We start from the raw sequence: 27,138 nt of genomic DNA, 5'->3' as shown, positions 1-27,138 counted from the left end.
CACTGTGGCTTTGACGAGTTTGTACAAAGGTAAATGCACTTTCTTTGGGGAGATTTGATAGAGGAAATAACAAAATTATGTGCACTAAACCTACCCTCTTAGTTCTACTAGGGGCAATGGCAGTAATGGTGCATAGTCAGAGAGAGAGCGGCTGGGTTGAAGGGGTATTGACTCAACATTTCTCACTTCTCGTAGTTTTCCATTAAGTGAAGCTGCAGGTATTCTAAACCTTAGAACATATATTGGCAAGCATCACTGTATCCCTAACTAATTTACTTCAATGCGTGTCTCAAAGAGCAAGTTTTTGTTTCGGTGCCTTATAGTTAGACACGCCATAATGTCATGAAACAGGGACTCATTCTTTCCTGTGATTGCTTCTACTGCTACACACAAGTGCAGCTAGAACAATGCACGCAGCAATGTTAACTTTTTTTATACACATCACCAAATTTTGGTCTATGTCATAACATCTCGATAATTTTGATGATGTCAGCTCCATCATTTTGAGACGAACATTAGTATGAACTTCAAATATCTCTGAAATGTTTTCCATACCTTTACGCTGTGGTCTCCCCGCGATGTTCACGGCGCGCACACTCCGATTTCACGCGCGCCGGATGACCACCGCGGGTTCGAGCACTCCGAGCCCCCACGCGTGCAGGGCACCGCGTCCGCGCCTGCTTCGGCCCGCTCCGTGTGCCGACGTGCAGCTGCGCGCGTACGCGCCCCGCCGCCCTCCCCCCCCTCCCCAGCTTAGGGGAAGGCGAGACCACGCGCGCAGCAAGGGAGACCCTAGGCGAAGCTCTCTCTAAGCCACAAAGAACATTTATTAAGGTTGGACTCAATACAGACACACGTTTTAACATCACGTCCAAATCTGAAGCTAATTAATACACAAAACATGGCCAAATGGTCGCCGGTGGCCGCTAACGGCGCACCGCGACAGAGAGAGAACAAAGAACCACAAAGAACCCCAGCAGTAAGAGGCTGCCTATCCTTCGGTCAGCGCCTGCCATCGCGCGCCCCACAGCAGAGAAAAGGGAAATAGAAAGAAACGACAGACGAACAGACGGGGGCACAATCGGCAGACGCTGCCTCAGGACATCGAAACGACGGAAGAGTGCGCGCGCGCGCCGAGGCCGGGACCTCGACGAGCCGAAGTAACCATCGGCCGGCGGCGGACAAAGGAGGCCACCGCCGGCAGAGAGGAACACGTACGCACCTTCAGACGCCCCGATGTGGTCTCTCCGTGTTGCGCGCGCTTACCCGGAGTGCACGCAAGCAGGGCCCGAATCCCGCCAAAATGTCGGCCAATGGAGAAAGCCTGTTGACCTTCCCGTGGGCGGGATGACAGCAGAGTGACAGTGTTTTATGACCTGCTGCCACCCCGTCCAGGCAAGGAGGAGAGGAACACGGAGCCCCAGGCAACACAAAGCAGCGGCTTTGCACAACCACTGTGAGAGCCCGAAAAACTCCGCGAGAGCCAGAAACCCCACATCCCTCCCTCCTTAAATGCTCCCTACCAATGCAAGGCTGGTGGCTCCGATGTCAGCCAAAGAAGAAAAGAAAACAAAGAACAAATAAATAGTCATTACATTGCAATACCGGAGCTATCCATTGGCAGCTAGAACCTAAAATCACCAGCCCCCAAAAGATAAATAAAAAAGGCATCAAAGGAAGAAAAGCAAGCTATTAGAATAAATTAAATAGGGAAGTCTTAGGTACACAGCAGCAGCAATAAGTCCGCACGAACCAACGCTTTAACGCGAACATGCACAATAAAAGCATCCACCGAAGAAAATGTAAGAGTAACAATAAAAGACAAACACTTAAAGACATAATGACATTCGGACACAAACGCGGACAAGGGAAAATAACAAAACGTTGGTCTATATACCGTCAATCAAAACAAAAGAGAATAACAAACGCTTCAGAAGATGTACAGAGAATGGCCGCGCTAAATATCTCCCGCGAGCATGAATAAAGCCTGCATGCCACGCGTGCGACTGCAAGCCACTTTAACAGCGTCCGGCAACGGCTTCTGGTGCCGGTGCTTCTGGCGGTGTCCGCTCCATGGTACAGCCATGATCCGCGCCAATCGTCGTGACCGCACAGCCCGATCCACAGCCCCGCCATCACCAGGCTTCGATCCAGGTCGACATCGCCCGTTGACGCATCACAGCAGCGAAAACAAACGCGAAACATTCTCGAAACGCAAAACACATCGATACAAATAAATGACTAACATAAAAGCAACACGAACCATACCTAAGGAAACACATACACAAAAGCAAAACGAAGACGGCTATAGTAAGTCAGAGAAACAAGTAGCCTAACAAAGAAACACTGAACTAAGGGAAAACAAGGACAGAGAAAGACGGATAGCAGCCTGCCTGATTGCAGCGAAGTGGATAGCTGAAAGCTTTTTGAAGAGAAGTAGGTGGCTGATCTAAAGTTGTGGATCCGCAAAGGCATGCCTCATCTCAGTATAAATGGTTACTCCGTCTGAGTTCAGCCGGACACAGTAAACGTAGTCTTCACTAGCACGATAACATACGACTTCGAGGCTAGTGGAAATTCCTTCCGCGGGCGCACACCTTCCATCCGCGACACCAATCAAAATTGACTTCGACTACGCGATGTCTGTGTAATGAACAGACGTGGAAGGTTCGGCGATAGACGAAGAGTCGCTCCACGCCGGGCCAAGTCACAGTGCGAATTGATTTTTACGAAAACCTTGGCGCTCTGATGACCGTGCGATACTTGCCGGAGTGGCGCTAAATCGCGTTTCTCCGGTGCCGGGGGTTACCACCTCAAACACAGCTCTCAGATTGCAGTGTTAGCCGGTGGCACGCGATCTTCATTGGCCGAGCTCGTTGTGACCCCACAGAGCGAACCCACCCGGGGTAACAGCGACACACGCTGTATCCGGCCCCGTACGCCCGTTGCAATACCAGCAACGCTACGGCACCCACGCCCATGCAATACCAGCCACGTTCCGGTGCTCTGCCTCCCTGAGGCCATCAAACAACTATGTACAATTATTTACAAATGGGTCACTCTGCGGTCCCTCTGACACTCTTCGGGCCGTTTAAAAAAATACAAAAGGACGATTCCGACACCCTATAGTGGGGGTGGCTGGTCTCGTTCTCCCGGCTGGCTTTCCACCCGGGCTGTCCTCCCCGTCATCGCCGCGGGGTTGCGGGGGAGCGTCCCCTTCTGCGCGCGCGACGGTGGGATGTCCGGGGCGCTTGCCTCTTCGCGGAGTGCGCCCGTGATGTGGCCTTTGTCTCCGCTCGGCTACTGCGCTGCCAGTTTTGCCCCTCAATTGATGGTGCAGAAGGCACCACCACTGACCGGTCTGCCTAAATGGAGATTTTCGGTGAGACAGGGCGTAATAATAGTGCGTCAACTATCACAGCTTGAATTTTTGCGAGGATAGGCGCGCATCAAGTGAAAAACTGCCGGGCAGGCCACTGAGCCGTGCCAACAATAGCAAAAGCGCGTATATTTGCAGAATTAGCCGGCGTTAGAGGCACTGTTCCCAAGCAGCCCGCGCAATTAGCAGCCGCCAGAATGGTAATTATGCTAGAGACTCACGGAAATCCGTCGGACTCACCGAATCGTTGAGCTGATGGAAGGACGGAAAAGTCAGCCCTTCCGGTACGAATCGGCGAGACCTCTGGCCCCGCATGGTCTCCACAATCGAGGATGACTGCAGCATCTCGGCGGCCACTTGACTCCTTTCCTCGTCCGCGCTTCAAGCACTCCAAGCCGCCACGCGTGCAGGGCACCGTGTCCGCGCCTGCTCCGGCCAGCTCCGTGTACCGACGTGCAGCTGCGCGCGTACGCGCCCCGCCGCCCCCCCCCCCCCAGCTTAGGGGAAGGCGAGACCGCGCGCGCAGCAAGGGAGACCCCGAGGCAAAGCTCTCTCTAAGCCACAAAGAACATTTATTAAGGTTGGACTCAATACAGACACACGTTTTAACATCACGTCCAAATCTGAAGCTAATTAATACACAAAACATGGCCAAATGGTCGCCGGTGGCCGCTAACGGCGCACCGCGACAGAGAGAGAACAAAGAACCACAAAGAACCCCAGCAGTAAGAGGCTGCCTATCCTTCGGTCAGCGCCTGCCATCACGCGCCCCACAGCAGAGAAAAGGGAAATAGAAAGAAACGACAGACGAACAGACGGGGGCACAATCGGCAGACGCTGCCTCAGGACATCGAGATGACGGAAGAGTGCGCGCGCGCGCCGAGGCCGGGACCTCGACGAGCCGAAGTAACCATCGGCCGGCGGCGGACAAAGGAGGCCACCGCCGGCAGAGAGGAACACGTACGCACCTTCAGACGCCCCGATGTGGTCTCTCCGTGTTGCGCGCGCTTACCCGGAGTGCACGCAAGCAGGGCCCGAATCCCGCCAAAATGTCGGCCAATGGAGAAAGCCTGTTGACCTTCCCGTGGGCGGGATGACAGCAGAGTGACAGTGTTTTATGACCTGCTGCCACCCCGTCCAGGCAAGGAGGAGAGGAACACGGAGCCCCAGGCAACACAAAGCAACGGCTTTGCACAACCACCGCGAGAGCCCGAAAAACTCCGCGAGAGCCAGAAACCCCACAACACTTACTAAGTATCACCCTTTCGTATGCAAAAAGCATGTGTTAGTGTTTCTACAACTTCAAATGTACGTCTGTGTTACATAGGTACACACATGCTTTCTAGATTTCACAAAGTGCCTTTCTGAACAGCTCTTAGTGACAAGCTTTACTCTGCGAAGCTTATTTAACCCTTTGCATGCCTTTCTTCCACCTTCTCCCATTTAGGTGGCCATGAATGTTCTTAACAATGGGAGGTTTGGATTGGGAGCTGCTTTGGCTGGGGGCCTTAGAGAACTTATTGGTAAGCTTACTCATACTGTGTTTGTAACCAATTTTTGCTGAGATAAGCTGTTACGGGAACTTATTCAAGACAAGCATTGCTGTTTTTGCACTATACGTACACTGATGGCATTGCTGACATCTTTTCGCTCACAGGGTACACCTCAAGGTATGCTGTCGAACGTGTGCAGTTTGAAAAACCCCTGAGCGACTTCGACATGATCAAGGTGACCACCTTTTCCCTAATCAACTTGTAAATAAATGTAATTTCTGAGAACTTTGTTGTAAAGTTTTGAGAAACGATAAGCTAACCATAACAGACAACTTTTGTCACATTTCATTCAATTGAGAGGGTATTTTCGTTGGCAGCAATCTTAAGTTTCTTGGCGTAAGGGTCCACAGTAGTGAAGGCGGTGAAGTGGTCCTTAATGTGAATGAGTTAGTAAATATTATGAGTTGGTATTTGTCTTCGTCTCCATTCTTGTGATCATGTTTTTTTTTCTCACGAACTATAGTTAGTGAGGATTAGTGCTGCATGAAAATGCAGCAAATTCAAGGAAAGGATCAATGCAGGGCATAGCACTTATGAATCCTGGTAGCACAACCCATTCATGATAAAACTGAGTGGCAGAAGATATTTTTGACATGAAAAAAGTGTAATCAAGGTTTCTGTTCGTGTAAGGTAAGGTCAGGTAAGCGAAGGGCTTGTGGTGTCTGCACTTTCAAGACTTCTGCTGTGTTCATTTCAGGACAAGATCTACAGGATGACAAGCTTGGCATATGCAATAGAAAGCATGGTGTACGTTGCATCTGCCATCATCGATGTTGTTGAGGAGCCTGACTGTGCACTGGAGTGTGCCATAGTAAAGGTAACTTCTCACTTTGTGCTGTTTTTCTTGGAATGAAATGCTTAGGTGGTGGGTTCTTTACTTTTTCCTATTGGTTGTCAGAAATATCTTGAATGTGGGCTGGTCTCTGTAATGCAGCTTCTGGGATAAGCTTTGAATGCTGCCTTTGCATGTGTCAGAAATGTATGGCAGCCAGTAGCATGCACCGATGCATATTGTTTGCCTACATTGAAAGGAACCTATAGAAAACAGTAGTGCAGTCGAATTCCATTAATTCAACCTTATGAAACTAATCGAATTAAATAAGATGAAAAAAAAGCATCAAAACACATTGCTGATACATTTGGCACTATTTACCTGATTCTAACCCACCCTCGAATCAAACGTGTGCATGCTTACACAGTGTCCAAAGTAGAAAACTAACACAGAGATAACATTAAAGGTCCTAAACAAAACAGAAATGTAATGCGCACCCTATCTTTTTGTAAGAAAAATGGGCAAAAATGTGTTGCATAGTGGCGGCTGGCTTCCTAAAGTCTCACTGCAATACAGCCAGCGGCAAAACATATGACAGCCGCAAACATGGTGTTGCGCCCAATTTTCCTGGAAAAAAAAAAGTGCGCATTAGAATCCTGTAAACACCGTCATCAGACATTGCACGCTACTGCTTGAAAATCTTCTAGGGCACGACAAAAATAGGTGTTTTCGACGAGAGGTATTGTGTGTTCAACATATTCAATGTCCCCTAAGCTCTGCCCAGATAGACACTGCCAATAAAAAGGTTGCTATTGGGGTCACCATTAGGGATCAAGTGTCTGCGAGCTGACTTGCAAAGTTCGAATTGACCGGCAAAGGCCAATTTTAGCATCTACATAACAAAAGCTTCATCATCATCATCAGCAGCAGCCTGCTTACACTCACTGCAGGGCAAAGGTCTCTCCCACCATGCACAAAAGCTTAGGCCCATGCAAATGCATGGGCACTGGCCAGGATCTTTGGTTAGGATCAAATTAACCGAAAAATCGAAAAAAATTGTAGGCAAATTAATAGAAGTCTACTGTAATGGAAGATGCATTTTCTTGCAGAAAATTCTTATGTCTACACATCCTGGCTAGTTAGTTACCTTAAGCTGAATTCCCTAAAAAGCTGAACGTCTTGAGGTGCTCTTGCTTAGCTTCCAATAGATTGAGCATACTAAAATTAAACTGAGCTTCTCATACTACAGATTTAGAAGATTCCTTCATGTTTCTCTCAAGAGAAGCTTTAGCATGGGCTCATCTCCGATTCCACCTATCCAAATACATGTAAAACCTAGAAATGCTTTTCTGAGATAACCCCTGGGCCAATTTTAATGAAATGTGTTGCATTGCAGAGAGAAATTTAAATTCTAGTGACTGGCAAAAGTGGAATACTGATTTAGAACCTGAATTTTTTTACACTGTTGCCAAAATTTGGTAAGACTGTAAAAAAAAAAAAAGAAGCACAATGTCTTCAAGTCTATAAGTCTGCACCGAAAGCAGATATAGCATGCCTGCAAATTCAGACTGTTAGTACACCCAAAGTGAACAAATTTGATGCATTAATTTATATCCTACGTGAATTTGTTAACTTGTTTACAAGGGTTTTGCAAAAGTCTGACACATATTAGTTGTGTACATCTAAAGTGTGACACTTTAGATGTACTATTAGGTGCAGTTTACAAAATTGTGATATTATTTGATTGCAGTAGTAACTGTTTAGACACTCCAGGCGCATTTCTGCTGTTGTCCCCATCATGTTCCGTATGAAGTGCAAGTGCGATAACATAGTGACCACGCACTGTATGCGATGTGTGCGAGTGAAAGCGTGCTAGGTTACACCGAGGATGAGCCGAGGATGAGCTGAGGATGGGGGGTCGATCTGCTCAATCTTGCAAGCACAAGGAAGGAAGTGCGCCATCTTCCATCGTGTGCAAGGAATGGGGTGGCATTCTAGTATGGCGGCAGTTGCATGTGGTGCAGCTGAGCATGGGGCCGCACAGACCCTATCTTGAAAGCGATCTGCAATGGGGACGAAGTCTTAAGTGTGCCGAGGGCTGATAGCTTTGTGTGTTCTATGTTCTTGGCACTTAGTTGCGTTGAAGCGAGAGACAGCACGGAGGTCAGTTTGCTTGCTGCCGCTGCCGCTCTTCCTCGCACCAGCCTATGGACAGCTAGTGTCTGCAGTAATCGAGTGAGATGTGTTTGTTTGCCTGTGCATGCGACACCATGCTTGGTAATTTAGTTAGTAAGTGAATAGTAGCAAGTTTATGCGGTCAACAAAATCACTATTCTTACTTCATATAACTGTGTAATAATTTGCTATCACTACGGATGCTTCGTCTTACAGTCGAAACTGCGACTTTCTTCACTGATGAGTTACAGAGTTGTAAATGTAATAGTCTTGATGTTTAAAAATTTGCAATGTGCAACAATTTTTATTTAGAAAATCGGCTGCCTTATCTGCTTCCTACAGCTCCTAGATTTTCATTTTTTTCTTTTAAGTGCAACAAACCTAATCAAATTTGGTGATATGGTTGCCAAGAAAAACTACTTCTCTTTTTCCATGTATTTACATAAAAGCCCCCGAGCCAAAGCTTCCTCTTAAGGGGTCTTCTGTTGCTTAATCCTGTACATTGTGGAGTTTGAACTTGCTATTTCTCCATTTCCTGCCTTTTTTTTTTTTTCTTTCGTGCCTGGCCTGCAGGTGTTCAGCGCAGATGCTGGGCAATATGTAGTCAACGAGTGCCTTCAGATCCACGGTGGTTCCGGCTTCATGACATCACTTCCCATTGAACAGTACTACCGAGACATAAGAATACTGTCAATCTTTGAGGTGAGCCACTTGTAGCAGCTTTCCTTTTCACTAAACCACATTCGATAGCAATAGCAATTCTTTAGTGTGTGGACTGTGAGATTCATTATGTGTGGGGTCACACAGCTAGTTTTCTCATTATGCATGTGTTGTTGATTGGGCTATGCAAACGGGCTGTGCAAGCACAGCAGTGCTATTAACCAGGAACAAAACCTGCACGCAAGCAGTTCGTTCAGTCTTGAATAAGCCAACAAACAGGAAATGCGATGCAATAGCAAAAGCATTATACATAACCTGGACTAGCTGAGTATTTTGCAGTTTGTTCCATCTACTGGGCCCTTCTGCCAATGTATAGATTAAGAGCACATTTATTGGTTTATTAGTGCTTACTTCAATCAAAAATTTTGTTCAAGTGCTATGCATATATGTTAAAAAATTTAACTCTAAATTTATTTATTTATTTATTTATTTTTAATACCCTAAAGGCCCCGAGAGGCATTACATAGGGGGGGGATACAATTCACACATGATATTTCAATGCAATAAAAATGACTGAAGGCAACAATCAAGCACAGATTTCAGTAAAAGATACACTTTGTAAAAGAAAAAGGAATAAAAAAACAAAAAGAAATTGGGGTGAGAGTACATCGTACAATTCACATTTGCTGTACATGGCACTTTTCAGCAAGGCACAAGCGGCAGGTGGGTGTGGGGAAAATGCACATTTAAAAACTAAAATTAAATTTTAAAAAAAAACACAGGCCAGTCAAGAAGTGGCAGCTGAACATTTTATGCGTTCAAAAATGTGTGCTGGGCTGATTGGAAGGCAGACGGGTCAGTGATTGTTACAATATTTTGGGGTAGGGCGTTCCATTCATTCACTGATAAAACCAAAGAGGAATTTTGGAATTTTTTGGTTCTAGCAAATATGCGAGACACTCTGCATACATGGTCATTGCAGTTGGACAGATAATAGGCGGGTAAGATAGGAGCAGGTGAAAAAGATGAACTGCAATAGTAAAGGGAGTGAAAAAAGAGACAGACGGAGATATTTCCGTCGTGTGTCAAGATCCGGAAGATTAAGGGTCTGCTTTAACGCCGACACACTTTGATATGCAGAGTAGGAGCACAAAATAAAGCGGGCAGCCTTATTTTGAATTGATTCGATGCCATCAGAAAGGTTAGCTGTGTGAGGGTTCCAAATAATTGAGGCTTAATTGAGGGTTGTTGTGATAAGGGAAATGCATGCACGAAGTCTTGGGTCACTGTTTGCAAGGTACAGATAGCGCTTTAAAAAGCCAAGTTTTTGATTGCCTTGTTAGTAATATGCTCAACATGCATGGTCCAGCTTAAATCAGATTTAAGAATAACGCCCAGATATTTAAAAGAAGAGGTTCGTTCGAGTATGCAATTGCGTAGAGTGTATACGTTAGACGGAAAGCTTAGCTTGGAAGAAAATGTCATGACCTTAGTTTTATCTGCATTAATTTCCATCTTCAGTACGCGACACCACGCAGCTAATGTGGTTAAATCTTTTTGTAATATGGCAACGTCATCAGGGGGGGTTATTTGTCTATAAATTACACAATCATCGGCAAACAGCCGTATTGTTGAAGTTATATTCGTAGCTATGCCATTAATATATATTAGGAATGATAACCGGCCTAACACTGACCCTTGAGGCACCCATGACCTAACGCGGCAGAAGGTAGATTGGTTGTTATTAATAGTTACTGATTGAGAGCGACCAGATAAGAACTCGTTAATCCACTGGGTAGTTTTGTCATCTAACTTAAGGCTGTTTATTTTCATGATTAGCCGTTTCTGGGGAACACGATCGAAGGCTTTCGAGAAGTCAATAAATATTGCATCAATATAAAGCAAATTGTGCAAAGAGTCATGTAGGTCAGTGGTTAGTTCGAACAACTGCATTTGGCAAGACCGTTTGTATCTGAAGCCATGCTGATTTTTGAATAACAGATTATTTGTATTAAGATGACCCATAATGTGGGAGTAAATTATATGCTCAAGGAGTTTACAACAAACTGATGTCAGTGAAATCGGGCGGTAATTGCTTGGACATGAGGGCTCACCAGATTCAAATATGGGTATGATATGGCCAGACTTCCAATCATCTGGAGCACAGCCGCTATCCAGTGATTGTTGGAAAATTAAACACAGTAGAAATGATGATACGTGGGAAGTTAGTTTTAGTAGTTTTGAGCTGATGCCATCCGGTCCAGGACTGGAGCTAAGCGGGAGCCTGTCAATAGCCCGTTATACACCTGCTGCAGTAACGATGATGGGCTCGCTTGGATGAGTTATCGTAGAAAGAGAGACTGTACAAAACTGGTCGAGTGGTGGTTCGTCGGTAAAAGCTTGACTGAAAGTGTTGTTCAAGGGGTCACCACATGCTTCATAGGGCACTATGCAGCCATCTGCGTCCTTTAGGGTTATTACAGTGTTCGTATCTTTAGGGTTAATTACACGCCAACACTTTTTTGGATCAGACTTTAACAAAGTGGGCAGGGTATAATTGAAATAATGATCCTTAGCTTCTTCAATTGTTTTTTTGTGATTCACGAGCTAATTCTTTATATTTTTTCCATGCATAATCAGTTTTGGTTCACGAGGCCTTATTATACGCTCTTTTCTTTTTATTCAAACAATGTTTGACTTTTTTTTAAACCTTTTTTTGTAAAATTGATAGCTTACTCAAATGTAGTCGTGGGGCTTAGACTTTTTTGGCCAGGTAGGTACGCTGTTCTGTGACCTGCTTATGTGTGTGTGTGGGGGTGGGGAAGGTGAATAGTAGTGTAGAGTCAAACTTGTGCCTTGTTTCTCCCTGGTTCATTGCTCAGGGGACTAATGAGATTCTACGGCTATTTATCGCTCTGATGGGACTGCAGCACACTGGAAAGCAGCTGTCAGAACTCATATTGTGAGTATATATTCTATGATTGCATAATTTATTTTGTATGTGTGCATTTGACTTAGGCATGTCATGAATGTGATTGCTCATTCACTCTGCATGAGATGGGTTCTTTGTATGAAATTTTTTGACACAAGCATTGTAGCTGGTGTAATGAGCCCTTCATTATCAGATGTACAGTTTCTGCCAATATGAAATGGAACACTGAGTTTGTGTTCAAAGCTAGTAATTTTTCTTTTGGGTGCTTCTAATGAAGAAAAATTCCATGAGCATGATTCTTCAACAGGACAGCATAACAAACAGCATTAAGTGACGTTCCGACTTGCTCATTTGCAAGGATCACCGTTTGAACACAGATGAAGTCTTTGCTTTCATATTAGTGGAGAGTGTACATGATGTAGGTAGTGAACTATGAAGCTGTCACAAGTGCTTGTTGATTTAGAACCTACGATGGCACCCTATAGATATGTGGTTGATTGTGAGCAGCGGCACTCAGCCTGATGGCTGCCATTTGTGCTGTCAGTATCATTGCCATGTTTGCAGAGCTGTACTCTCTTTTGTACGTAGATTAGTTTTCCCCATGAGAGTGATATACATTTCCTGCCTTTGTACACACACTTGGCATTTCCTCATGATTATACAGTAGAACCTGAATGTAATAAACACAGACATAACAAAGTGAATCTAAAATTTGCCAAATTTTTTTTGGGTGGTATTAGCATCTATGCTTATATTGAGCATCACTAAGGTTATTTTCAAGTCGACTGCGACATTGTTACAACAAGGTATGAATGTGTCTTCTTTAGGCATTTTACAATTACAAGTACAATTTTTACTGCCTCAAAGTGAGAAGCGCAAATGAAAACAATGATATTTAATAAATATTGCACAATCTTGGAACATGTCTGGCTTTTAAGTCAGTAGGGGAATGATAAGTAGTACTTGGATTTGTGATCTGTCTAGACATCTCTTTTGCTTTGAAGAAACTAGTGGATTCCTTTATTAACTTTCTTTAAACTAAATTGTTACTAAAAATTCAATATTTGGCAATAGTTTGTTTTATTTAGTATCTAATTTCTGTCATCCAATGGCCTTTATAACATTACAAGCACATACAGTTGCTTAGAATATTAACTCCTTCAGGCACTGTGCGCACAATTGTACACTCCAAAATAGTGCATCAAAAGCAAAAGCACCTAATTTAATGATAACATTGGAAATGTGTTGTATGTGTCTTGAAACATTTCTGTCTGGATGTATGGTGCAAGTTTGAATAATATGCATAAACTGTTTTACTAAAACAAGTTGCGAGGTAGACTGCTTGGTGTTTGCTTGTGGGATCTCAAGCATGCTCTTGGGGCAAAGGAACGACAACACAGTATTGGAAACAAACGAAGGGGCATTCATTGCACCTTTTATACGCTACTGTCAGCTGGCTGAATTACAAGTAATGGAACACGCCAATCGAACCTGACAAATTAAGGAAGTCTGACTCGTCACTACAGGATGTCGAGCGAGTAGTGTTCGCCCCATGCTGAACACCAATGCTTAAGTCCTTTGCACGACAGTACTGCAGAGTGCCCCATCGAGCGCACACACTGTCCATCCACGCGCGCTGAGTTGTCACAGTTACAGAGGAGGAGGCTTGGCTAGTTCCTATTGTGCCCAAGTATCCCAGGTTGCATTAGCAGCAGAATGCTCGCGCCATCTCTCATACTACTGCACAACTACCGACTACCGGTGCTGCACGTTGTATGCGGGAAAACAAGATTCCAGGAGACATGAGAGCCATGCAGGGAAAACAACGTCAGGGGACGTGAGAGAGTCGAGCGCCCCTAAGCGACCTGTAGCGGATTCATAAACTTGACAAAACTCAATGAAGAATTGAAAATTCTTAATCCATTCTGCAACTCTTCTCTTCAGATTATTCTGAAAATACAAGAAATGTGGTCAAACTAAATTTCAAATAAGGAATTGGCATCGGAAGAGATTAACGAAAGAAAAAAAAACTTTACACCGGGTAAACGTTATGAACCAAACATCTAAATTTAGCGGAGAGCATACTCAGGAGTGTTTTGCAATGGTGTGATGCACTGAAAGTTACATAATGAAATTAATTGTCAGCCAATAACAATTAACTGTTTCAAAGAAATGTGTAGGTTAGCGTGCAATACCATTTATCATGAAGAACAATAAAAGAAGCTGCAGTGTCCTGTCTCAATCAATTTACACCAAATAATAAAAAAGTTCATGTTCTATCCTGGACTTTGATGGTGGCTGAACATTCACAGTACTGGATTTCCATCCAGTAATCATAGTCTTGAAACTTCATGCCACAAAATAGTCTCCCCCTCTGCTTGATTTGAAATACAGGAAAATGAGGAATCCTCTGGCCAATCCACTAACAGCATTACAGAAATTGTGGGAGCGCCGTCGTGATGCTGCTGACAACCCAGTATGCGACTTGGACCTTCACACTGCTTTGCATCCGTCCTTGATGGTAAGCCACTGATGCCATGCTGTATTGCCTCTGCCAAGCATCATAAAAATCATGTGGGGGGCGGGGGGGGGGGCGGCACGGTTGCACTTTCGAGCCAAACTTAGCCGCTTAAAGGGCCCCTCGCCAGGTTTGCGTGTTGCAAAGAGAAAAACTCTGCACATAGATCACGCAGTGGCAGTCATGTCTGTAAAGTAGCAGAATGAGAATCAGAATCGGTTTTAATGTGATGATTAGAAAGGTTACAGGATGTTAATATACAGAAGGAGGTCCCGAAATCAAAGACTGCAATGGAACCTGCTTTACAAACTAAACGTAATAAAACACAGATTACAGCAGTTTCCACAAATCGCTAACAGGGAGGAATTACAGGTTTCAGCATAAATAGCATAATTGAAGAATTAAATGTTCATAAAATGTGCTTTACTTCCATCACTGATGGAAATAAAAAAGTTATTATTATTAAATAACAGTCATATAAAAAAAGAACTGTAGCATAATCTCGTTGAACACTAATAAATTAACAGCATAAATGACAATGACGTACACAGCATAATTTGCAAACTCAAACAGTATCAGTGCAAACTCAAACAGTATGCACCCTTCCTCTCAAGGTCACACACACAAATGCCTCTACACAAGACGCACTGCCTGCAACGTGACCTATTATGGCATGTGACCTCGGTAAATCAGCCGATGTAGAACATGCAGTACCACAATTGGGAGTACACTGCACAGCAAAGCGAGAAAGAGAAGAAACTAAAAGGAGGCAGGACTCGCAATGTTAATGTGACTTGGTCCCTCAACCGTGGTATGGGAGGCTGCACGGAAAAAATGACACTTGCAAGTGTTAGTTGAGGCAGATGGAGAAAGTGTCTAGGTTGGTAGTGAAGCTCATCTGTTGGCAGCATGGCAATAAAACATTTCAATTTGTTCTATCTCCTCTAACAATGAACCTGCTTGAAAAAATTGTTGCTGTAAAACCCGCCATAGATGGTGGAACTACAACGTCCAGTCTAATGATGATGAGGGTGATTTATTGGCATCCCCTTTGAAACAGGGCGGTGACAAATAGTCACCTAGCTTGCTTGAATTAATCAGGTATGCTGTACATGCTTTTCATTCTTGCACTTTTTTATACAGCTCCTTAATCTTTTTTCTCTTCCTGAAAACTTCTCTACCTACCTTGTACCGCCACCTATGCCTGTAAAGGATCCAGTTGTATCAAGCTGTTCCTTGCTTTTCTTTTCCACCAATACTCTAAATGTCTCTTGCTTGTCTCGACTGCTGACCAATTGATGCTTCAGTTCACTTTAAATCCAAGCGCTTCTGGAAGGTGTGTTACCTACGAGTCTCACTGGGTCAATCCCTTCGCGTTTCGTTAGGATGTACTGAGTGGTCTCTAGATCTCTGTTGCAGCAGACAGGTGCTTCATTTTGTTGCAAATATTTGCTCTGGTATGTTTTTGTCCATAAGCAACCAGCTTGAGCCTCAAATAGCAAGGCACTGCCCATTGTGTTATTGTACAGATTTTCCCTCCAGTTTCTTTCTGGTCCATGGTCTTCTTTGTTTTCATTCTTTGCATCCACTTCAATTACTCTGTTTCTCTCTTTTTGATGACTCCTGGTTGTCTATTTACACTGTGTACTTGGTTGCCTGCTTTATTGACCTCTTCCTCCATTCCAAATTGGTGTATAACCAAATTTATCAGTGGGGCCTTCTTAGGGAGCCTTTACGGTGAACAGCAAAAAAACCACCAATTTGACAAAAAAAGAATGATTATAGAATATTCAAGAAAATAGGTTGAGAAGATGTTTTATAGAGGTCAGATCTGCTATTCTAAATAAATGCTACTATCCATGCTGTCTGTAGTTAACTACTGGTACTATAATAGCGAGGGTACAGATTTTACGCAAGAACTTAGTGATCATTTGGCCATGTCTACCATAGCAAGGATGTAATTAGCTGTTTTTGTGAACTGTGGCCTACTGCTGAAGCATCGGAACTACCTGATGCTGCTAACAGTACATGCAGCTCATAAGTGTTGCATCATTTATGTGAATGTTCGTCCAGGAGCTAGTCGTTGCATGCAAAAAACCACTCCTACTCAGATTACATTGGCTGCTGTTGGCATTGTGATCTGCCATATTCACAATGTTGCTGACCTTGATATCAGTGTGTGTCTGCGTGGTTTACATGCTTCCATGTGTCTGCGTGGCTTACATGCTTGTTGTACTCGTTGATGAAACACAACATGTCCCAGTGTTGAAATAACTTATGTGCACCACATAGTTGTTGAATTGTTATCATCACCATACACGTCTGATAAAACCATTCCGTGTGTGTGAACTGTCTGGTTGTTTGAAATAACAAATGCCAGAATAACTGCCAGGAGCACAATTAACAAATTAAACTTGTGGTAGTTGAGGTAGTAGTGGTAGTAGTTGTGGGTGTGAATTCTACATTGTAGACAAGCAGGGTGTGTTTTGCAGGTCTCCCATTCTTGGTAAGTACTTGATTGACATTGATTCTACCATGAGATTTTTCTTGTTGCAGGGTGGAGCAGACACATTGGAGTATTGCGTCAAACGCCTGAAGTACACAGTAGAAATAGTTTTGCAACGTTATGGAAAGGCAAGTATAATAAGTGTGACCTTCGTATTTTCCCACTCTCTTCTTATGCTGGCTCAGTTCCTTGATACTTTATGGTATAAAGTTTGTGCAGTGTTCTGATAAGTGCTCCTTTCTGAATTTAGGAATGCTTAGCTGTTTGTCCAAAGCACCTGTGTTGATTTTACAGCAGTAGTCTTTCGCTGCATTTGATAACCTAGATAGCTTTTAGGGAAGGCATTTTGTGTGTAGCTATTAGTATGGGCCCGCTCTATTAAGATTGTTGAATCTCTCTCATGTTCTTATTTGCTTGCCACAGCAAGTATATTTTATGCCAAATGTAATTTTTTATCTTTGTTCCGTTCTTTCTGTAAGCATTGTTACGCTTCTACAATGCTAATTTTTTGTTGCACTGAAAGGTATTTGAAGGGTACAAGTTTTAGCTTGTTGAATATACAAGCAGCAATGCTTGCACTGCCTAGTTAGGATCATCTCACCCAAATATGATCAACTAACATTAGTTCAAATAATTGATGACCACGGAACTTCATTCGAATTAATTGAAGTTGTATAAGATATAGTCAAAAACAAATGTAAGATTTATTTATAAAAATAGGTACAAACAGCCTGGTTATGTGATAAGTGCACTTATACAAGCATATATGTATGTACAGTTGGTGTTGACAATTTGTGGAATGTGGGTTCTTAAAAAAATATGGATTTCAATCTAGTGTTAGCCTGCTGCCTGTAATACAGTACAGCACTATGTTTTCATTCACTAGTACAGGGCAAGCAGTCACAGATTGGACGCTGACCACAAGAATTAAATATATGAGACATCTCGGCACTACTACAGAGGCACTAGTACTTGTAGCAAAAATTAAATACAGGCTGCATACCACTGGGAAATATTCTGCTTCTACAACCCTGCGCCCCATAAGCTTCTAATGCCAGCTGTACACAGCAGGTTGTTTGTTGGTGTCAAAACTTGTTCACTGTTGCAGGAAATTATTGAGCAGCAGATGGTTCTGTCCAACTTGGCAGACATGGTGATACACATCTATGCCATGGCATGTGTTCTCGGTCGTGCATCACGATCGTACTGCATCGGTCTTCCACATGCGGATAAAGAGGCAAGATTCTTTACACCCTCTGTAAATTATGTTTTTGTTGACACAACTTGTACTCTACTGTAGTCGCAGTGGCAAATATTAAGTATATTGAGATACAGATCCAGGTGAACGTGCAACCACTCTGGAAAAATATGACAGATGCAAATACACCAATACTGGTATGTTGTGATATCCTTGTTGCATCACTGTGCTAATCTGCTTTTCGTTATACATAGTCGATCTTGGCCTTTCTGCCAACAATATCAATGCTGTAAAGGTGCTCACTTGGTTACAAGAGCATTCCAATTGCTAGCTGAGGCTGTTTGATGTACCTAAAGGACTGCTGTTACGTGTGACACACTAGCAAAAAACTTGCAGTGGCCATCGTTGTACCTATCATGGTGGCACAGAATCTGTGGCATTATACTGCTAAGCACTGGCTCACAGGTTCAATTCCCAGCCATGGCAGTTGCATTCTGATGGGGGCAGAATGCAAGAAAAGGTAGCATGCTATATGCTTTTGGTACACATTGAAGGGACAGTAAAAAAGTAAAAAATGCCAAATCACTTTAGATCGATAACCTATATCTTTCAACGCACTATTTTTGTTAGTATAGATTTATTATTTGGTAGAAAAAAATGGTCAAAGTTGCAGTTTTTAAATTTCATGCAGAAGCCTAGGCGCTGGAACCTCGGTGTGACATAACAGATATTAAGGTATTTTTTCTTGTTTGGACGATTGTGCCTCAGTAAAGGCTCTTGAAACTTGCTTATAGTCATAGGCTCCTCTTTTGAAATATGCCAGTCAATCTTTACTGAGAAAAAGAAAACTATGCCAGTGGAGGTGCCACCCGTCACGGTAGACCAGTGGCTTTGGAATAGCACTGCTGAGCTTGAGGTTGCTGGTTCAATGCCAGCCACGCTGACCGCATTTTAATAGGGGTGAAATGAAAAAAATGCTTATGGGTACTTAGATTTAATTGCACTATAATTAAGGAACTCCATGTGATCAAAATTGATCAGGCGTCCCCTACTATTGCATGCCTCGTAATCTGATAGTGGTTCTGGCTCATGAGAAACTAGGAATTTAAATATTTTAGTAGAAGGTGGTCAAAATCCACGACACCGTGGTAAGCTGGTGCAGAAACATGAAGGTGGCAGCACCACCCATCTTTTGTTTTGGTGTCTTTTCTGGCTCACCAAGCCTCTTTTCACGATAAGACTGGCTTTTTTTCGGTATTGTAGATAGTTAATTTATAAGTGCAGCTCAATTAATTTGTATCATTAGTGTCCCTTTAAAGAAATTAAGATGGTCAAAATTAATTTAGTGCCCAGCTATGGCATGTCATGGCTCCAATGTCACTTTGGGGTGCGCAAGACTTCATAAATCAATCAAAGCCATCCTTCAGGGTGAGTCAATGTGCTAAGCATTGTGTCACACGAATTTCAAAATATCGCCAAACTTCTTCGATGCTTTTGCTGGTCATGAAAGTTTGGCCAAAACTTTGTCACCGACACTGTTCTCCATTCAATGGTAATGCATCTATGAGTGGAGGAAGAGGGAGTCAGGTTGGCACACGTCGCCTTTCGTAGTGCGGCCATGGCTGTGCAGGAATGTCAGCACGGCTGAGAGCATGCTCAATCTGCATGCCCTCTTTTAGAGGTAGTCTGCCACTTGTGCAAAGAGTGGGCATGCCAAGATGGCTTGGCATCGTGTGCGCTGCCTTCCCATGCATATAGTACCAGAGGTTGTGTAATCTCCAGTTTCAGAGGTGCATTGTAGCGAGATACAGACGAAGCATTCGCTGCCAGCATCCACACTGCCAGCGCCTTTCGTGATAGCGTTGCCCCACTGTGAGCGGCACCATCAGCCGCTGGGCTGGAGTGGACACAAAAGTGTGTCAGGCTTCACTTCGTAACACCGATATGAAAATATAGATGCGGCATGAAATCCTGTCTCTCAAATTCAACAAAATTTTCTCATTAAAATTTGTGGTTTCCAATTTCCTGATAATTCGGAAAATTTTGCAGTCTCTTTCATGTCAGAAATATAAATCAGTGACTGTACTTATTTGTACAAAAGGTTGACTTTCAATTTAACAAAATTTTGGTATGATGAAGCAAATTGCCAATTTTACCATTTTCGTTATATCAAATTTAAGTATAATGCAAGGGTACTTTTCAAGTTTTGGCATCTTTGCATTTCATGCAACGTTTTAAGTGTTGTCAGTCTTTCTAGTTGCATGTTTTTTTGTTTTTGTTTTATTGCATGGAAAGTACGTCTTATATTACATTTGAGTTACTATTGTATGCAGTTTATTACAGTCTGTTTGCCTCTCTTTTGTGGTATTTCCTGTAATGCTTAATGCTTTACTTGCAATGCCAGGTATGGGCATTGCAAGTAAACAAGTGCAGTGCATAGATCACAAGTTGGCGATCGTGTCTACAAAGTATGAAATGGCAGCATACTGCTAAAACGGTTGACATTTCAAAAAGAAGGTTGCGCGACCTTCTTCTCATGAAGGGAGCCGCGCTCGAACAGCTGCGCTCGAACTTCTATACAATACGCACTGCTTGCAATGTCACGAACCATGGCACATGACTATGGTTAATCACCCAATGCAAAACACAATGCCGTCACTGGAAATGCGCTGCGCAGCAAAGAAGTATGAGGAAAAAAAAATAAAGCAGTTGGGGCTTCTCATGTGAACGTGACACAGTCCCTCAGCTCCAGTATGGGAGAAGGCAGGGCAGGAACGCCGCTTGCGGATGCTGGTCGATGCAAAGGGGGAGAGTGTCTCTGTAGATGGTGATGCTTGCCTCCTGGCGGCATGGTAACAGGACAGTTCAATTTCTTCTATCTCCTCTAACAATAAGTGCGCAAAAAGAGCTCAAACAAATAAGGGACTACAACGTTGGCAATTACGATGCTATTAGCATTGAACTTTTCTCCTTCCTTGATAACTTCATTTCAACCTACACTGAGCAGTCCGTCGAAGAACTTTGGAATTCTTTTAGAACAAAAGTAGTTGAGCTAAATAACAAATTTATTCCTTTAAGAGCTGTTTATGACAACAATAACGCTCCCTGGTACAACAGATATCTCAAGCAGTTATTGAATAAAAAAAAGCAGGCTGTTTCGTAGTGCGAAAAAATCGCCGAACGCGGAGAGATGGGCTGTATACAAAGCCGCTTCTACGGCATATTCAGAGGTATTGAAAGCGGCGAAATTTACCTTTTTCCATTCAATGCTTCCGTCCTTATTCAAAACTAACCCTAAACGCTTTTGGAATACAATGAAAAACAGCAACAACAACAACGTATCTCTCAATAACAGTGGTGAACCAGTTCTGAAGCATCCTTGTGCCTCAATTTTTAATGACGCCTTTACAAACTTATTCTGGGACCCAATATTCACTCTTCCTTCACATCCGAGAGCACATCTTACACCAATGGATCCCATCATCCTTGACCCAGCTGGCATTCGTGCTATTATTAACAGACTAAAACGATCATGTTCGTGTGGCCAGGATGGCATCAACGCTAAATTCTTGCAAAACACCAATGAGTGCAGCTCTATCATTCTGAATTACATTTTCACCAAATCAGCCAGCGATGGATGCTTACCCAAGGATTGAAAAGTAACCAAGGTCGTGCCTTTCTACAAGTCTGGTGACGCACACAACCCAAGTAATTATCGTGCAGTATTGCTAACATCTGTTCCATGCAATATATTAGCACGGCCTCCACCTAGAAGTCGTAGCTGCAGTGAAACCATTTTCTAGAGCACATGCCTCCCAGCCCTTGCTTTCAAGGCCTTGCTGAGGCACTAGTGCTACAGACACTACATATTTTACTGATCATCCCTATCGCGTGAAACATCTATCGTCATTGCAGAAAGGATCAATAACTGTCATTTTAATATGTATATACTTGTATTTTACGCACTTTAGAGCGAATAAATTTCAGGCCCTTTTACAGCCACATTGCACCACATCTATATTTTTTCACTTTTTAGAGAATATTTTTAGGCCACTATAGAGCTGTGTTTCATATACTCGCCACAATTAACACTCGTATATCATTGAGAAGCACAGATCACCAACTTGGCGCTCTTTGGCCACGTATGGCCCTTGCACCAATAAACTCTACAAATCAATCAATCACATCGACCACGTAACATCAGAAGCCAATCGCATGCTTGGTTACCTGAAAAGAAACTTCTTTCTCGCACCTTCGTCACTCAAGCGACAGTTATATGCCACTTATGTCCGATCTAATCTTGAATATGCCTTATCAAACCGCCTAATTTTGTTTAATCTCAACTTGATCACCACCACTAAGTCCATGTCCCTTACCAAAACACTAACATACTCGCACTCTTTCCTGCCCAAAACCAGCCTTGACTGGAACCATCTTCCTGCCCCATTAGTTAGCATTATTAACTGTGACCATTATTAACCGACCATGTCGGTTAGAAACTTCATCTTTTAGTGTCTTAATCGGCTGCAATAGTATTTTCTTTGCCGTAGTTATTGTGCAAGCCTTGCATGACAGCGTGAATTTTTGTTGTTATTAGAAATTACATTCGTTCTCATTTTTTTAAATTTTCAATTGTGTCTGTGCAAATAACTGTATTTATGTTGAATTATTGACCTCTCCCCTCTATAATGCTTGTATGCCTTGAGGGTACAATAAATAAATAAATAAATAAATAAATAAATAAATAAATAAATAAATAAATAAATAAAGCGATTTCAAAAATTATTTCAGTAAAATGTTCCCTAGACTGGTGCCTTACAGCTCCCAGTGTACTATAACCAAAACTTGGTGAGAGGCCTTTTAAAAACATCATCAAGCCAGTTCTCGTCCAGACAATAGTAATGACCCTACAATTAATGAGCATTCCATCATGGTCACTTTGGGCAGTGATAGTTTCCCTTGACTGATGTGTTCCCTTTCATCTCTCTTCTTTTTTTCAGGTTGATCTTGCCCTTTGCTTTTGTCACGATGCAAGAAAAAAGGTGAAAAGCTGTGAAAACGAAATTGATGACGGTGAGTTACATTGGCTCAAATCACTGCATGTTTATTTAGTCTTAAATAGTCTTTTTTTTGCATATGCTTGGCAATTTGCTTACTTTTGTTCTATTTTTTCGTTGCATGCACTTACTTGACAGTCGCAGCTGGCTGAGCATGTATTAACGATGGATGAGATTAGAGTCACGGCAAAAACAATAAAATCTTTTTGGAGCATCAACTCATATAGAATGATACACCTTTTGTTGGCCTTCACCGGATGCATAATTGTTGCAATGCAATCTATGAAAAGCTGTAAAGTGAAAACTTGTCTGTGCCCCACTGGTGCATCACAGTTGCTATCCTCTGAGCACTCTTGTGAAGGAGAAAGGCCACTTGTTTGGAGTTAATGCCACAGCTTCCTATTGGAACTTTTTCGTTCAATAAGTACAACATTGACAACACCATAGTGTGGCATTACAAATGTGGTATTTTTTTTACTTGGAGCACATTTCTGCTGAAAATATTGTCGATTTTACGAGTAATGAGCCTTGAGTAACAGATGGTGCAAATTGTAGCTGTTGCTGCGGAATTCGCAGGCATGATATGTGCATGTGGTCTTATTTCATAATTATTAGCCAACACTATAAACCCCATTTTGACATTAATGTTCCTATGATAAGATCAACTTGCATCTTGGCATCATTGCTATGTTCACCATTCCTTCAATTCTTCCAGAGATGGAAAACTTGCTGCTTCTCAGAAAGCGGCAGATTGCCGACAAGGTGTTTGAGGACAAGGCTTATTTTCCAGTGCATCCGCTGACAAAGAACTATTGATGCAAGGGGTCTAGAACCTCAACACCTCAACTTGATTGTATAGTCTAGCCATTTTCATTGCTGAACACAGATGCATCATGTTGATTGTGACAATTTTAGGAGAAAAGTCAACTTGTTTTATATCGCATACAAAATGAATAAATATTAAGTTGTGTCTGTTGACTGATTGCACAAATGGTCAGGCATGACCGGGCTGAAACACATCTGGGCTGGCCGACACAGAGAAAATGTGTTGTAATGCTTTCATTGACATGCACTCCCAAATTCACATCACAATCCATGATCCTTGCAGGTACTTCATCAGGTTTCTGTCTTCAGCCTGTTTCATGGTGCTACTCACCAATTAGAAAGGTCTTGCTTCTATTGAGGCATCAGCATACCATAGGTCGGCGTACTCATTCACGAGTACACAGGCTTTTACTCATTCCACACCGATTTCACAGGCGCGAGATAAGAACATTATCAAGTGTGACCAAGAGTGTGAGTGGACATGAGTGCTGGTTAACGAGACTGTGAACAAAACATGGACAGTGAATAGAAGTTGATACGGGTATGAACGTGATTGGGTTCTAGTAAGTGTGAATGGAACAGAGCAAGAGTAGAAGCATGAGCGAGCACTGACCATTACATGGCTTACAAAAATATTGGAATATTTGCGAGTGTTTGCTTATTCTGCTGACCCTACGTAGGCCACAACGTTATCATAGTTTCATACTAGAATAGCACAACAGGAATCCAATCATTGTGGGAAGCAGAGCTTTGGAGCATGTTTCTAGGATCAAACACCTTTAATAAATGCAGTTTTCCATTCCCAACATACAAATAACCACTACGTGAATTATTCTTATGCAACATTCAATGCTTTGCCGACTATGCACGCATCTCTGACTAGACAAGACAGATGGGCAAAACATGTACAAGTGTTTAAAATATCACAGTTGGCCTGATAAACAGTTCGAAACAAAGTAGTAGAAAATGAAATGCTTGCTTGTGCACTTCATAACTGAACACCAAGTTTGACTAAGAGCTTTTGCCTATTTTGACTTGATCGATTCTAGTGTGCAGTCTATCACTTTGATATGCTCAAGGCAGTTAAAAGTTTGCATCAAATGAGCAGCACATTTCTGCTCCCTACCTTGTGCATGTGGTTTGATCCTACGCTGATAAGTTCCTGTACAATGGTCAGTAGTGCCTTCAGGGAGGATAGACGGCACTTTAAGGGCAGCCTTTTCCAGATTCAGCTTCTTAACTTCGTTGCCTTCTGCCAGTGGCTCGTGTTTTTCCTTGATTGATGCCGAGGCTTCCGTAATTTCAACATGTTAGCGATAGGCCCTGCATGACCTTCCAACACACTTAAAAGGTCACTAGTGATTGGCACCTTCGTGGCATCCAGCAACGTGTAGACGCGCCAAACTGTCTGCGCTTTTCAGAGTCACTTATGGTGCATCAGATTGGATTTGTGAGCAATACAATGGCCCACTGTGCAGCAAAAACATGTTCCGCAAAATTTGACTGTAAAATATTAAGGCAGTCGGTTTGCACAATGTTGTTTTTGAACAGGATGGCAGACAGGGTTGCCAAAAGTGAAAAGTAGCCACTACATTGCAGGTCCTTAAAAAGTGGCCAGGCACTCACTTCTTAAGGGGCCCTGAAAAGATTTTGGCAATTTTGTACAAACATACTGAGTCATTAAGAGTGGGTCCTTCAGATTATTAATTGACGCATCTAAACGCTCCACGTAAAGTGTACAATTTATTATAAGGTTTTAAAGATGTACATGGCTGTCAATCACAGCATACCACTCGGCTGAATTTTCAGCCGCCCTTAACCATTTGAAGTAAATTGCCCTAATGACGCTTGTAGGGCGAGCTATCGTATTGGCTGCCCAGGGCGTGTCATCGATAATTTTTCCAACTTTATGGTGAACAAATGTTGTTTATAATAGTTGGAATGTTAGTTGATTTGTTTCTATAAAAAGAAAGTAACAAAGAGATTGCACAAGGACAATTTTTCTCTACTTAAGCACTTCTAGCACAAAGCAAGTGTCGTCTCCTTGTGTTACAACATGCTCCGTGTTGACGAGAGCTCCGCGGTCAGTGTTGATCTCGAGCTTTCTTTTCGTAAGCACCATGGTTCGCCCTTGTTATGTTGTGGACTGCAAACATATCGACTGGCAATATGTCAAGCTGCGACATCATGTCCCTCTGCAAGGATGCAGATGAGCAGAGTGGCTGCAGCACATCGGACTGTCGCTATCCGATCGGCACCAGGATTTGCTCATTTGCGGCCGCCACTTTACGCCGGAGGATAACTACAGCAATAGTGTTACGCATGACCAGTATTCAGGTAAATGCAAGCAGGCTGGGCCTAGCCGTTTGACCATGCCGTTTTACAGGATGAGCAGAGGCGCAAACGTGAATGGTCTGCATGGTGCAGCCACCTGGTGGCAAGAGCTCAACCAAACACAGTAACTATAAGTCTACTTTGCTGCTGGTGAAAATTTCCTTAGGAGCGTAATCGTGAAAACGTTTTTGTAAATGTTTAAAATGATTTACACTTGGTTAGAGCAATATTCACTCTTTGTTTGGCTGGTTAAGCTCTGTGCCACCAGGTGGCTGGACCATGCAGACCAATCAGGCCACTCACCTATGTCTATGCGAAAGCTCCTTCATCAGCTTAGTTTATGCCTCCACCCACATGTTGAAATGCCCATCTCGCCTGTGGCTACCAGAATACCAGACACGCTCGGCGCTGCAATAGAATGCTCACAAAGCTTTGCTGCTTCATTAGCTCTCGCTTGGGGTCGACTGCCAAGCTGCTGGCGGAGAAGTTGGAGAGGCTTCATGCGCTTGCTCCTAGACAACCGGTAGTAGACACGACGTGCCATCGTGAAGCAGAGCCAGTGAAGGCAGAGCTTAGCTCCAATCGCTCAGTGAACGAGTTGAGAAAATGCGTGGCTATGGAGGAGGGTAAATTGTCGTCTGTTGCTCACTTAATACGAGACGCTTCACCTAAATTGTGGCATGAATGATTAACTATAGCTGTATCCTACGTGTTTACAAAATTTGCCCGAACCGTTTCAGGGGCCCTTTAATGTTGCAGATTATGTGCAGCGCATAGTGACCTTGGACTGACATTGGGGATCAAGTTACCTTGCAAGCGCGAAAACTGCGTACCGAATACGTGGCACGGGGAAGCCGCGCTTGGGATCGCGCCTGCGAAGCATTGGTTGATGCTACCTTGACATATTGTTTAAGGACCCTTCATACATATGGAAGTACCGCTTGCCTATCCACAGTTTTGAGGCCCCAATTAGTTGTCCAGGTCTCCTAACGTGCGTTCAACACCTGTCAATATTGTATTCCATATTCGCTCTTAGAGCGGAAGTGCATCGTTTTCTCTGTAACTCTGAAGTGGTGCTGGTAGTCAGTTTGTCGTTAATCTTGCGAGGCGCATGCGGGCCTCGCGTTCTTCTATGCGTGGACGGGAAAGTGCGGTACTGGCATGTGTGCACATGCGAGACGGTTTGCTGCCGAGTGCGGCCAAAACACGATGCAGTTGCCCCTCGAGAA

General features: G+C 43.3%; 1 protein-coding gene across 1 annotated transcript in view; it reads left to right on the top strand.

Annotated features, from left to right (window-relative positions):
- Nucleotides 1-23,728, top strand: part of LOC142585804 (complex I assembly factor ACAD9, mitochondrial-like) — a 53,797-nt gene extending 30,069 nt beyond the window's left edge. The window contains exons 9-18 of the mRNA XM_075696820.1: nucleotides 4,827-4,902; nucleotides 5,037-5,107; nucleotides 5,630-5,749; nucleotides 8,453-8,581; nucleotides 11,422-11,501; nucleotides 13,866-13,992; nucleotides 16,546-16,623; nucleotides 17,604-17,732; nucleotides 22,694-22,766; nucleotides 23,466-23,728. Of these exons, the coding sequence (XP_075552935.1) occupies nucleotides 4,827-4,902; nucleotides 5,037-5,107; nucleotides 5,630-5,749; nucleotides 8,453-8,581; nucleotides 11,422-11,501; nucleotides 13,866-13,992; nucleotides 16,546-16,623; nucleotides 17,604-17,732; nucleotides 22,694-22,766; nucleotides 23,466-23,566 (984 nt within the window). The 3' untranslated portion in view covers nucleotides 23,567-23,728. The remainder of the gene's footprint in view (nucleotides 1-4,826; nucleotides 4,903-5,036; nucleotides 5,108-5,629; nucleotides 5,750-8,452; nucleotides 8,582-11,421; nucleotides 11,502-13,865; nucleotides 13,993-16,545; nucleotides 16,624-17,603; nucleotides 17,733-22,693; nucleotides 22,767-23,465) is intronic.
- The last annotated feature ends 3,410 nt before the right edge of the window (nucleotides 23,729-27,138 follow it).

This window comes from Dermacentor variabilis, chromosome 6 (genome assembly GCF_050947875.1).
Source record: "Dermacentor variabilis isolate Ectoservices chromosome 6, ASM5094787v1, whole genome shotgun sequence".
NCBI classification, from domain to species: Eukaryota; Metazoa; Arthropoda; class Arachnida; order Ixodida; family Ixodidae; genus Dermacentor; species Dermacentor variabilis.
Note: the sequence above shows the minus strand (reverse complement) of the source record. Positions and strands in the feature narration are given on the sequence as shown.